The sequence below is a fragment of the Panthera leo genome, chromosome D3 (genome assembly GCF_018350215.1).
Source record: "Panthera leo isolate Ple1 chromosome D3, P.leo_Ple1_pat1.1, whole genome shotgun sequence".
In the NCBI taxonomy this organism is placed as follows: Eukaryota; Metazoa; Chordata; class Mammalia; order Carnivora; family Felidae; genus Panthera; species Panthera leo.
Window position 1 is genome coordinate 69,937,761 of NC_056690.1, and position 14,025 is coordinate 69,951,785.

The window sequence follows — 14,025 nt, forward strand, 5'->3', positions numbered from 1 at the left end:
CAGGCTCTGAGATGTCAGCACAGAGCCCCACGCAGGGCCTAAACTCATGGACCATGAGATCATGACCTGAGCCGAAGTATGACACTCAACTGATTGAGCCACCCAGGCGCCCCTCTAGTTTCTATATAGTAGGGGCAGTGACCTGAAATTATTGATTTTGGTGACTGGGGTGAAGGGAGCCTCTGTAGCTGTTGTATAATGCTTTACCTAGGTCACGGAAGTCCTATGGAGTTATCCATATCAAAGAATGGGGGAATGTTGCCAAACTGCCACTTACCCTCTACGGTACTGCCCATGATTCTCACATTTCACCCTCACAACAAAGACAAGTGTCTTTTGCCTCATTTTTAATTTTTTAATTTTTAATTTTTTAATGTTTATATTTGAGAGAGATGTGTATACTAGCAGGGAAGGGGCAGAGAGAAAAGGACAGAGGATCAGAAGCAGGCTCTACACTGACAGCAGCAAGCCCCATGCAGGGCTCGAACTCATGAACCATGAGATCATGATCTGAGCTGAAGTTGGACACTTAACCCACTGAGCCACCCACGCGCTCCTGACTCATTTTTTAGATAAAGAACCCAAGTCACAGTAGTGAAGTCACTTGCCCTATGCAATGGGACAGCACTGTTAACTGGGCCTTGGAATCCCAGACTCTAACCATGGTCTGCTGCCCCTGTGAAGCAGCCAGGCCATTGGGCAAACCGCATGTAACCATGTCCTACACCCACTGAGCAGATCATCCTGTGACAAGCACTGTAAAAGGCCCACCACAAAGCGCGCCTCCTCTTCCTTCAGCTGCTGCGTGGCCCGCCTTTGCGCCTTGATGCTGGTGATCTGGGCATTCAGCCCCAGGCGTGTGTTCTCCACCAGCTCTTTCTGCCTCCTTGCCTCTTGGGCTTCTCGCTTTTCTTTGGCTAACCGGTCTTCCTCCCAGAGCTTTGAGAACATTTGCTCTTCCACCAGTTTCTGTCTTTTCAGTTCCTCATTAAAAGCTATCTGTGCTTTCCGCTCCTCGCACACCTTCTTCTGATGGACACAAAACAAGTGAACACGGAGTTCCTCGCAGCATTCCCTGAAAGGAGAATTTTAAAAAGGCAAAAGTTAGCCTTCCATGAGACACGGCTCTATTTAGGCACACATCTGCACAGACACTGGAGTAAGAAAAATGAAAGACCTAGACGTAGGCTACCAGAGCCGAGGAGACATGTGAGGGGCAGCAGGGACGTAGGCACCATGATGTCATAGACAAAACACAGGCATTGGAGTCAGGCTGAGCAGGCTTTGAATCTGAGAGCTGACATTTCTGTGTGACCTTGGATCAAAAACTAGACCTCTCTGAGCCTGTTTCTTTATCTGTAAAACAACTCTTTTTCAAGGTTCTGGTAAGGATCAGAGAAAATGGATGAAAATATCTGGTAAATAATAGAAGCTAAATAAATGGTAACTATTATTACTACCGTAGAGGAAACAGACGAGGCAAGGATCCCTGCACTGTTACAAATAGATTAAGGTTTTGGTAGGAAGAGACCCTGCATGCCATAGAAAGAGCTAAGGGTCAGCATGTCATGGTGAAGTTGGCCCAATGCCCCTGGCTTCCTGGCAGGATACATGTCACTGAAGGGGGTTCTGCCAGAGCTGGGAAAATAGCGCAAATGCTGCCTTTTCATACCCAGGCTTCTGTCACCATTCCAGAAGAAATGCTCTTTCAGTAAGTGTTTAGACCTCATCCTTTCTTTCACTCTTGGTAATTCAAACTTCTTCAAAAGTTCTTCATTGAGCCCATTTTTAATTTAAGGGCTGCGATACTCAATACTGCCTGCACTTTAGAATTACATAGAGGTATCTTTAAAGTTCTACTCTCCACTTCTTCCCCCTGCTACTCAAAGATTAGTTAAATCAGAATATCTGGGGGTAGCACCCAGGCATCTATATTTTTTCAGAGCTCCTCAGGAACTTCTGGCATACAACCAAGTTTGAGAACCTCTGATTCAAGGCAATGTTTATAAACATCAAGTCTTCCTGATTTCATCAAATTCAACATCAAGAAGCTAAAATTTGAGAATGGGCTCAGTAAAGAACTTTGAAGAATTTTAGTTGCTAAGGCTGAAAGAAAGAATGATATCTAAAATTACAAGAGTGGTCAATACCACAGAAATTGACCCTGTCGAGTATCATTCAACATTTAATAAAGACTAGACCCATTTCCCTAACTAAAGGGGAATCTCTGTGAGGGCTGGGACTCAGGAATACATTTCAGGAATATATGCCCCATACTACCTACCCAATGTCCAATAAATAATTCTTGGTTAAATTGATTATATATACAGTCGCACTTATTAGCAAAATAGTGACAACTAGCAGTTACCTACATTCTATGAAAAGCTGAAAGAGATTCCAGAAGCTGAAATTGTTACATTATCAAAAAAACCAAAACATTTTAACATTGAAAAATGAACTCATCTATCTGGGATTCATTTGTGAAATTCTATCAGAATTGGCCATGACAACTAACTAAAGTCCTTCCAAATCTTATGACTTATACTCCGGGAAAGTTATTCAATTAATGAAAATCTGAAGCCTAAGAATAACAAGTATGACTTTTGATATTTTTTTTCTTAAAAAGAAAACCTCTTTCCAATTACACAACTAACACATGCAGAAAAACTGGAAAATACAGAAAAGTGTGAAGACACTAACAATATGCTTAATCCCACTACTCAAACCCAACTGGTTTTAGCATGTTAGCATATTTCTTTCCAGTCTTGTGTATGTGCATTTTTACTACAGTTGGGGTCATTCTGCATATCTACATACCTATATTGGTATCTCCTTATATCTTAATTTTCTCACCTAACGCTATATTGGGAATGTTTCTTCATGAAGTCTTCTTAAAAGTAATTCCTAACCTCAAAACTTTATTATAATTTACTAAACTGTGGAATAGAGGCTGGAGCCTATAATATATCAGCTTATTTAAACATTGCCTTATTTGATGAACATATTGGTTACTTCTGACTTTTACTATAATGTTGCAATGAATATTCTTTTTTTTAGGTTTATTTATTTATTTTGGAAGACAGAGAGAGAGAGAGCACGCAAGCTGGGGAGGTGGGGAGAGACACGGAGAGAGATAATCCCAAGCAGGTCCCTCACTGTCAGTGCAAATCCCAACACAGGGTTCAATCTCATGAACTGTGAGAAAATAACCTGAGCAGAAATCAAGAGTCAGATGCTCAACCTACTGAGCCGCTCAGGTGCCCCTATAATGAATATTCTTAAGTGTAGCTCTTTCTGCTTATCTCTGATCATTTCCTTAAGGTAATTCCCTCCCTTAATATAAAATCAGAGTACAAAAACATTGTAAGGCATTTGAGGATGTATGCTGTCAAGAAATCACAAATTAACACTGTATGAAGATGCCCATATCAAGTATTTCTTTAGATCAATATGTCTTCAAACTTTTTTGATTATGTATCCCTTTCAGTAAAAAAATTCTATGTACCTACAAACAGGATTATTACTTATAAATCATATGCAATTATTACTATGTTACTATATCACATAAATTATTAAATATATGCAAAAGTAAAAAAACCAAGGACAGATGAGATTAAAAAAAAAAAACACATCAAATATTTCTTCCCTACATCCTAATGATTCACCTATTCTCTTAACCTTGAGAACACTTGATTCAGGGATGGTCACCTTTATCTACAGACAGTATATCTATATTAATGATAATCATTGATAAGAGAAAAACCTTTTGTTTGTCAGTGCTTTACATAGTACTTTCACAGTAAAATCTTATTTTTTTCTTTTTTCTTTTAATTTTTTTTTTAACGTTTATTTATTTTTGAGACAGAGAGAGAGAGAGAGAGCATGAACAGGGGAGGGTCAGAGAAGGAGGGAGACACAGAATCTGAAACAGGCTCCAGGCTCTGAGCTGTCAGCACAGAGCCCGACGCGGGGCTTGAACTCACGGACCACGAGATCATGACCTGAGCCGAAGTTGGCCGCCCAACCAACTGAGCCACCCAGGTGCCCCAAAATCTTATTTTTTTAAATACAGAAAGCCAGATTGAAACACATTTTTAAAATTTTACTTATTTTTGAGAGAGATACAGAGACAGAGAGTAATCAGGGGAGGGGCAGAGAGAGAGGGAGACACAGAATCTGAAGCAGGTTCTAGGCTCTGAGCTGTCAGCACAGAGCCCAACGTGGGGCTCAAACCCATGAACCATGAGATCACGACCTCAGCAGAAGTAGGACACTTAACTGACTGAGCCACCCAGGCAACTCTCACAGTAAAGTCTTATTTTAGCAGCAATTTCTTACTCAACACATCTCCGGAGGCAAGGGAAACAAAAGCAAAAATGAACTACTGGGACCTCATCAAAATAAACAGCTTCTGCACAGTGAAGGAAACAATCAGCAAAACTAAAAGGCAATCGACAGAATGGAAGAAGATATTTGCAAATGACATATCAGATAAAGGGTTAGTATCCAAAATCTATAAATAACTTATCAAACTCAACACCTAAAAACCAAATAATCCAGTGAAGAAATGGGCAAAAGACATGAATAGACACTTCTCCAAAGAAGACATCCAGATGGCCAACCGGCACATGACTAAATGCTCAACATCACTCATCATCAGGGAAATACAAATCAAAACCACAATGAGATACCACCTTACACCTGTCAGAATGGCTAACATGAACAACTCAGGCAACGACAGATGTTGGTGAGGATGCGGAGAAAGAGGATCTCTTTGGCATTGTTGGTGGGGATGCAAGCTGGTGCAGCCACTCTGGAAAACAATATGGAGGTTCCTCAAAAAATTAAAAACAGAACTACCCTGCGACCCAGCAATTGCACTACTAGGCATTTATCCAAGGGGTACAGGTGTGCTGTTTCGAAGGGACATATGCACCCCAATGTTTATAGCAGCACTATCAACAATAGCCAAAGTATGGAAAGAGCCCAAATGTCCATCGATGGATGAATGGATAAGATGTAGACATATGCAATGGAGTATTACTCGGCAATCAAAAAGAATGAAATCTTGCCGTTTGCAACTATGTGACTGGAACTGGAGGGTACTATGCTAAGCAAAATTAGAGAAAGACAAATATCATATGCCTTCACTCATATGAGGACTTTAAGAGACAAAACAGATAAACATAAGGGAAGAGAAACAAAAATAATATAAAAACAGGGAGGGGAACAAAACATAAGAGACTCTTAAATATGGAGAACAAACAGAGGGTTACTGGAGGGGTTGTGGGAGGGGGGATGGGCTAAATGGGTAAGGGGCATTAAGGAATCTACTCCTGAAATCATTGTTGCACTGTATGCTAACTAATTTGGATGTAAATTTAAAAAAATAAAATTAAGAAAAAAGTCTTATTTTATCCTCACATGTGTCTTATAACTTAGAGCAGCAAGTAATATCCCCATTTTAGAGTTAAAGTAATTGAAACTCAGGAAACCTTATGGTCTTTCAAGCCACATAGCCAATAGTTGTAATATAAGCAACAGTTACGGAGTGCTTATTATTTGCCAGGCACTATTCTAAGCCCTCGACATGTATGAACTCTTGTAATCTTCATAGCAACCAATGTTGCAATGAACATTATTGCAATTTAATTATTATTATTGTCCCCAGTTTACAGATAAAATAGAGGCACAGAGCAATTAAACATCTTAGATAAGTTCATACATTTCATATGTGGTGGAACTGGGACTGAAGACCTGGCAGTCTGGCCCTGGAGTTTGAGTTCTTTGGTACTTCATTCTGCCACCTCTATCAGTAATTAACAGAGGCAAGACTATCCTCAAGTGTTCTGACAATACATCCTAGTGTATTCATTTAATAAAAACACTCCAAAACAAAACAAAACCAAAAAATGCCTACCTTAATCTGGGATCCAGTCACTAACTGTATATAAATATAGGACACTTAAAAACAAAGTTCATGATGCATCAAAAGCATGATCCATAAAAGAAATATTGATAAACAGAATTGCATCAAATTTAAAAATTCTCTGTGAAAGACCCTGTTAAGAGGATTAAAAACAAACAAACTACAGACTAGGAAGAAAAATATTTCCAAAGCACATATCCTACGCAAAGGACTCATATCTAGAATATATAAAAAACTTTAAAAACTTAATAGGTAATCCAATTAGAAAATGGGCAAAGACATGAAGAGACATTTACCAAAGAGGATACACAGATACCAAATAAGCACATAAAAAGTTGTTCAACATCACCAGTCATTAGGGAAATGCCAATTAAGACCATGATGAGATATCACTGCATACCTCTAACAGTGACAGTATAAAAATCTTGGCAAGAACATGGAAAAACTTGGTCTTTTATACATTACTGGTGCAAATATAAGATGGTACAACCACACCGGAAAACACTTTGGCAGTTTCTTTAAGAACTAAACACACATATAAAGATCCAGCAATAGCACAGGACAACTATCCAGGAGAAATGAAAATTTATGGTCACACAAAAATCTGTATGCAAATGTTCATATTAGATTCATTTATAATAGCTAAAAAGTAGAAACCATCAAAATGTCCTTCAGTAGTGAATGGTTTACACAAACCTAAGTATATCCGTACAAGGGAACACAAAGCACAAACCACTGATACGTGTAGCAACTTGGATGGACCTTACAAAGGCACCATGTTGAATGAAAACAAGCCAATCTCAAAAGAACAAATATTGTGTGATTCCATGCATGTAACATTCTTGAAATGGTGAAAGGAAAAAGAAAAGAGATTAGTGGCTGCCCGAGGCCGAGAATGATGGGGGTAAGAGGGGTGGGTGTGACCACACAAGGGAGATCTCTGTGGCACTGGAATAGGTCTGTATCTTGATTGTGGTGGTGAGTTAGATGGACCTACACGTGTGATAAAAGGAGACAGAACTGTGCACACATGTTGCACCACTGTTAATTTCCCTAATATTGTGGCTATAGTTATGTAATATATAACCACTGGGAGAAACCGGGAGAAGGGTACATGGCACCTCTGTAAATGTATAATTATTTTGAAATTTAAAATTAAAAAAAAAAAAAGAGAGAAATCACTGGCTATCTTATTATTATTCATTTAATTATTACTGAAAATAATGTCTCTGTTTGGAAGAATAAGAACACTAAAAATGACCCAATCAAATGGGTCACATGTCCCTGTGAATGCACATGTCCACCAAAGACATGTACAAGCATGTTCATAGCAGCTTCATTCTTAAGAGTCCCAAACTGGAAATAACCGAAATGCCCATTGTCTGGAAAATGAACAAATACGTTGTGGCATATTCATACAATGGAATACAAAAAGGAGGCGGAGGAGAAAGCAGTGGAGGAGGGGGAGTAATTTCATCTTGCTCCATATATGTGTTAAAGCTCCACTTAAATTTTCAATAATGGGGCCTGATTTAGCATCCTTGGTCAAAATTTAACCCTGACCCTTCACTCTCATAATGAATGAACACTATGTTTGATGCTCTGTATTAAAGAGTTGGCAGTATTATGTTAAAAGCACTATAAACAATTTGTTTTCAGATAAATTATAAAGCTGTAGGATATAACTGTTTCTTCAAAAAGATAACAACTTATCTAACTAGCAAGTTGTACAACTTCTCTGTGAAGCTATATACTTAGTTATACAAGATTTGTCTATGAAATCTGTAAGATGTTACCAAATTGATAGGTATTTTAACGGCCCAAATCAGTTTTGAACCTCATTGTCCTTACTGTGTTCAGAAGCATTCACCAGGGAGTGGAAAATATATGAATGATCCACTGAAATTCATTTGCTAGTGTCCCCTTTGTCTCTCCCTGCATCTTCCCCTCCAGAAGCCGGTAGGAGTGTCCAAGTCCTATCAAGGACAAGGCGTGAGGCTATACTTTACACAGGCTAGAAAATCCAAGTCTAATCCTGTCTTGGTTACTACAAGCTTGAAGAGTCAAGAAAATTAATACCTGTGGAACTCAAGTTACCTATATGCTAGATGAGGAAAGCAGCAAGTCCCTTCTGGACATATGCATTACTACCACTCTGGTTTTCTTCACTGCCCTCCTCCAGCAGGTCCCTAAGCCCTGGAACTTGCCATTCCCTCCAGTGTGAGCAGTTTAATTTACTCTGTTGGCACAGCTGTATCTGCGATCTGTATGAACTCCCCACTGAATTAGCTTACTTGTCCTCTGGGCTTCTACCAGGAGGATTTAGGGCAGTCTCTATGATTAACAGCAACTTCATGGCAGAGAGAGAGGAGATGGAAAAAGCCTTGCCTCTGAAACCATGTTTTGATCTCTCTGCATGCCTGGTTTTGCTGTTTTCTCACACCTGTTGACCTTTGGATTTCTCATTGGCTCCAATTCTGCATGCTGTGAAAAATGAACTCTTACATTCCTTCTGAATTGTGCTAGACTTTAATTCGGGGTTTACATTAACTTCGTTTTGTTACTTTGTTACATTACTCTGTTCCCGAATCCAGAGTAACATGATACACAAGCTGTCCCACTCACATTTGGTGACCTGATAGCCTAAGTGACATTTGTTTTTGTGTGAAGCCAATCAGTCTATTATTCAATCCCAGAACCTGGCACAAAGTAGGGGCCCAGAAATAATTATTTAATTACTGAATGATAATGGCTATGTTTTAAGCATTGCCAGGTGATACTTGAACTTTAAAAATCCCTTCTGAAGATAAAAGTCTTAATCAGTTACTCCAAAATTAAGAGACTGATAAAGTGGATAATTGGGGGCATTCCATGGGTCACATCATGTGATCATCACTATATTAAGAGACATGAATGAAAAAAAGGGGGCAAAATGAACACACCATCCTGAGATACATAATGGTAATTCTTGATGCGCACTCTTAGAAGGCATTATTAGAGCCACTGAAAATATAACTGAGGAATTACACATATAATGAAATTATAAATATGTAAATGTGCTCTTGCTCTAAGAGTTGTAGATCTAAGAAGGAATACAACACATTGAGGCTTTTTAGTATACCTTTGCTTTAGAAGGAAGGAATCTCTCACACTTTGTGAAATTAAAAGCCTTCGTCAAGCTCTTCATGATATAAATCATCTCAGGTAGTTCCATTCAAATTTTCCCTCTGTAACTAGAGTATTGGTCTGAAATGAGAGTATAAATTCAGGGTATTCCCAAAAGGGAAAAAGCAAAACAAAAAGGGCTGATGAAGACAACCACAGGATTAGAGTGCGCATAGTGAAGACCAGAGATCTGAAAACTGAGAGTCACTGTGAGTCTGGGTCAGGAAGTGGATCAAAAGTTAAGGTTAAGACTTCAAGGACCAAGAGGCCAGTCAAGTAAACAATAAAGAACAGGGAACCAAGCACACATTCTGCACAGGTAGAGACTACAGCACTAGGGGGAAAAACTCAACTCTACCAAAGACTTCCTGGGACAGGAACTTTCTGCCAATAGCATGTCTGAGATTAATATCTAAAATTCAGTAACAGAATCTCACTTGGTACTTCCATTCTAATTGGGAGACAAGAACAGAATGTTAGAGCACAGTACTTACACCAACTCAGTACCTGCATAAGTGGACATGAGCAATGTGGTCGAATAGCAATTTTCTACTGTTATCCCCTTAAAAACCATCAATTTTGGTAGTCTGAGAGTACCTTTGTGGGAGTCCAGGAGTCTGGCGGAGAAGTTATGGCATACCACTAGAGACAAAAATCTGGTAATAATCACATTGAAGAGAGTAAGAACAGCTTCATTTTATCCTTGTCACCTCTCCCCCAAGGTAGCAGAACTCAGTGCCAAGACAGACACCCCTCAGTCCATGATTTCTCTTACAGGGGAAAGTGAAAACACACGAGCGAGCATGTGACTTCCCCCAAGTGGCCCATTTCTTTCTTGCCTCACCCCAAATACTGAGGTGCACGGCTAAGGGCTTGAAAGAGGCGAGGAGCACAGCAACCAGGGTCTGGAAATCATCATGGGATGTGGAGCCTCCTAACTGCCACATGGACTCCATCAGGAAGCCTGCCCATGAACTGCTGGGGACAGCTTGCCTGCAGACCCTCCAGCTGAGCCACAAACACCCCGGATACTCCATGGCATACCCCCTGTGGCCAGCTTCCTACTTGTGCTCCACTGGATGTTGAGTGTGGGCCTTTGCAGATGGCTAGCTGGCATGTACAGAAAGTCAGCCCAATTCTGTGGGATTGGGAGAAGATGCACAAATTTAGTCATTTTGGGGTGCCATACTAGGAAAAACAAACAGGAGTCTCTCAGCACCCGGCCTAGCTTTGCAGGACTGAGAGAATCCTCTCCCCTAAAAGAAAGAACAAAAAGTATGGAGTAGGCACATCTGTAAAAAGGTCTGAGAAAGCCTCAGAATTCTTAGCTGGGCCAGCCTGTGAAGGTATACTTATCCTGAAGCAATCCAGTAAAGACTGGAGGAGGTAACTGTTTTCAAGATGTGAAAAGAGCCACAAGAGACTTCAAGGAACACACAAAAAAACCAAGAAAAAATGACACCATCAAAGGAACACAATAATTTTCCGGTAAGCAATCCTAAAGACAAAAAATTCAAAATAATTGTTTTAAAGCTCGGTGAGCTACAAGACAACACAGACAATTCAACAAAATCAGGAAAACAACACATGAACAAAATGAGAGTTTCAACAGAGACAGAAATCATAAAAAAGAACCAAACAGAAATTCTGGAGCTAAAGAACACAATGGATGAAATGAAAAATGCAAGAGAGGGCATCAACACCAGATTTGATCAAGTGGAATAAAAAATCTGAGAACTCGAAGACAGGAAATTTGAAACTATCCAGAGTGGCTGAACAGAAAGAAAACAAGATCCATATATATGCTGCTTGCAAAACACTCACTTCAGCTTTAAGGACACATAAAGGCTGAAAGTGAAGGAATGGAAAAAGATATTCCATGCAAGCAGAAACAAAAAGAGAAGAGATGGCTATACTTCCATTAGACAAAATAAATTTTAACTCAAAAGCTGTAAAAAAAAAAAAAGACAAAGACAGTCCTTACATATCAAAAGGATATAACAATTATAAATATATATACAGGTAACACCTAAATATATTAAACAAATATTAACAGATTCGAAGGGAGAAACTGTAGCAATGCAGCAATAGTAAAGGACTTCAATACTCCACTTTCAACAGTGCATAGATCATCCAGACAGAAAATCAATAAGGAAACATGGGACTTAAGTACACTCTAGATCAAATGGAACTCATAGACATATACAGAACAGTCTATCCAACAGCAGCAGAATACATTCTTCTCAAGCGTACATGGAATACTCTCTAGGATATATCATATGCTAGGTCACAAAAAAAAAAGACTGAAATCTTATCAAGCATCTTTTCTTACCACAATGGTATGAAACTAGAAATTAATAACAGGACGAAAGTTGGAAAACTAACAAATAATGTGGAAACTAAACAACACACTTCTGAACAACCAACCAATGAGTCAAAGAAGAAATAAAAAGGAAAATCAAAAAATATCTTGAAACAAATGAAAATGGAAATGCAACATACCAGACCTACAGGATGTAGCAAAAGCAGTTTAAAGATGGAATTTTAGGGACGCCTGGGTGGCTCAGTCGGTTAAGCGTCCGACTTCGGCTCAGGTCACGATCTCACAGTCCGTGAGTTCGAGCTCCACGTCGGGCTCTGGGCTGATGGCTCAGAGCCTGGAGCCTGCTTCCGATTCTGTGTCTCCCTCTCTCTCTGCCCCTCCCCCGTTCATGCTCTGTCTCTCTCTGTCTCAAAAATAAATAAAAACGTCAAAAAAAAATTTTTTTTTTAAAAAAAGAGAGAATTTTAGAGCAATAAACACCTATAGTAAGAAAAAAGTCTCAAGTAAACAATACAACTTTACTTCAAGGAACTAGAAAAACAACAAACCATTCCCAAAGTTACCAGAAGAAAGGAAATAACAAAGATTAGAGCAGAAACAAATAAAATGGACACTAGCAAAATGATAGAAAAAAAATCAATCAAACTAAGATTTAGTTTCTTGAAAAAATTAACAAAATCGACAAACCTGTAGCTTGACTAAGAAAAAAAGAGAGAAGACTCAAATAAATAAAATCATAAATGAAAGAGGAGACATTACAACTGATCCTACAAAAACACAAAGGATCATGGAAGACTACTATGAACAATTCCAAACCAACAAATTAGATAGCCTGGGAAAAATGGACAAATTCCTAAACACATAAACCTATCAAGACTGAATCATGAAGGGGTGCCTGGGTGGCTCAGTCGGTTGCGTGTCCGACTTCAGCTTAGGTCATGATCTCACAGTTCATGGATTCGAGCCCCGCATCAGGCTCTGTGCTGACCGCTATGCTCAGAGCCTGGAGCCTGCTTCGGATTCTGCGTCTCCTTGTCTCTGTGCCCCTCCCCTGCTCATGCCTTCTCTCACTCTGTTTCTCAAAAATAAATAAATGTAAAAAAAAAAGAAAAAAAAGAAAAAGAAAAAAAGACTGAATCATGAAGAAATACAAAATCTGAAAAGATCAATAATGAGCTCGGGGATTGAATCACTAATCAAAAATCTCCCAGTAAACAAAATCCCAGGACTAGATGGCTTCATTGGTGAATTCTACCAAACTTTTAAAGAAGAATTAATACCAATCCTTCTCAAAAGCTTCCAAAAAATTGAAGAAGAGAGAACACTTCCAAATGTATTTTATGAGACCAGCATTACCCTACCACCAAAACCAGACATGGACACTACAAGAAAAGGAAATTACAGGCCAATATCCCTGATAAACATAGATGCAAAAATTCGCAACAAAATACTAGTAAACCAAATTTAATAGCACATTAAAAGGATCTACTAGGGTACCTGGGTAGCTCAGTTGGTTAAGCATCCAACCCTTGATTTCAGTTCAGGTTGTGACCTCACGGTTCATGGGATTAAGCCCTGCATCAGGCTCTTCTTAGGATTCTCTCCCTCTCTCTCTACCCCTTCCCCTTCACTCTCTCTTGCTCTCTCTCTGTCTCAAAATAAATAAATTAACTTAAAAAAAAAAAACGATCATACACCATGATCAAGTGGGATTTATCCCTAGAATGTAACAATGGTTCAATATATACAAATCAATAAATGTGATGCACCACATTAACAAAATGAAGGATAAAAATTATAAGATAATCACAATAGCTGCAGAAAAAGCAACTGAAAAATTCAACATACTTTCATGATAAAAACTCTCAACAAACTAGGTACAGAAAGAATGTAGCTCACCACAATAAAGTCCATATATGAGAAGCTCCCTGCTCACTTCATACTCAATGGTAGAAAGTTGAAGGCTCTTCCTCTGAAATCAGGAATGAGATAAGGGGGCCCACTCTTGCCACTTTTATTCAACTTAGTACTGGAGGTTCTAGCTAGAGCAATTAGGCAAGAAAAATAAATAAAAGGCATCCAAAATGGAAAAGAAGTAAAACTGTCTGCACATGACATGATCTTATATATAGAAAACACTAAAGACTCAACCAAAAAACTGTTAGAACTAATCAATAAGTTCAGTAAAATTGCAGGATATGAAAACATACAGAAATTAGTTGCCATTTCTATACACTAAAAATGAACTATCTGAAAGAGAAGTTAAGAAAACAACCCACTTGAAAAAAGCATCAAAAACAACACAATATTTAGGAAAATATTTTACCAAGGAGGTTAAAGATTAATACACTGAAAACTGTAAGACATTGATAAAAAAAAAAAAAAAAAGAAGACATAAATAGGTGGAAAGATATCATTTGTCCTTGGATTGTAAGAATCAATATTGTTTTTTTAATTTTTTTTTAAATGTTTTATTTAGTTTCGACAGAAAGAGACAGCATGAGCAGGGGAGGGGCAGAGAGAGAGGGAGACACAGAATCCGAAGCAGGCTCCAGGCTCTGAGCTGTCAGCACAGAGCCCGACACAGGGCTCGAACTCACAGACTGCG

General features: G+C 38.9%; 1 protein-coding gene across 1 annotated transcript in view; it reads right to left on the reverse strand.

Annotated features, from left to right (window-relative positions):
* The window catches only part of CFAP53 (cilia and flagella associated protein 53), a 36,481-nt gene that overhangs the window by 15,319 nt on the left and 7,137 nt on the right, over positions 1–14,025 (reverse strand). The window contains exon 4 of the mRNA XM_042911617.1: positions 772–1,075. Within this exon, the coding sequence (XP_042767551.1) occupies positions 772–1,075 (304 nt within the window). The remainder of the gene's footprint in view (positions 1–771; positions 1,076–14,025) is intronic.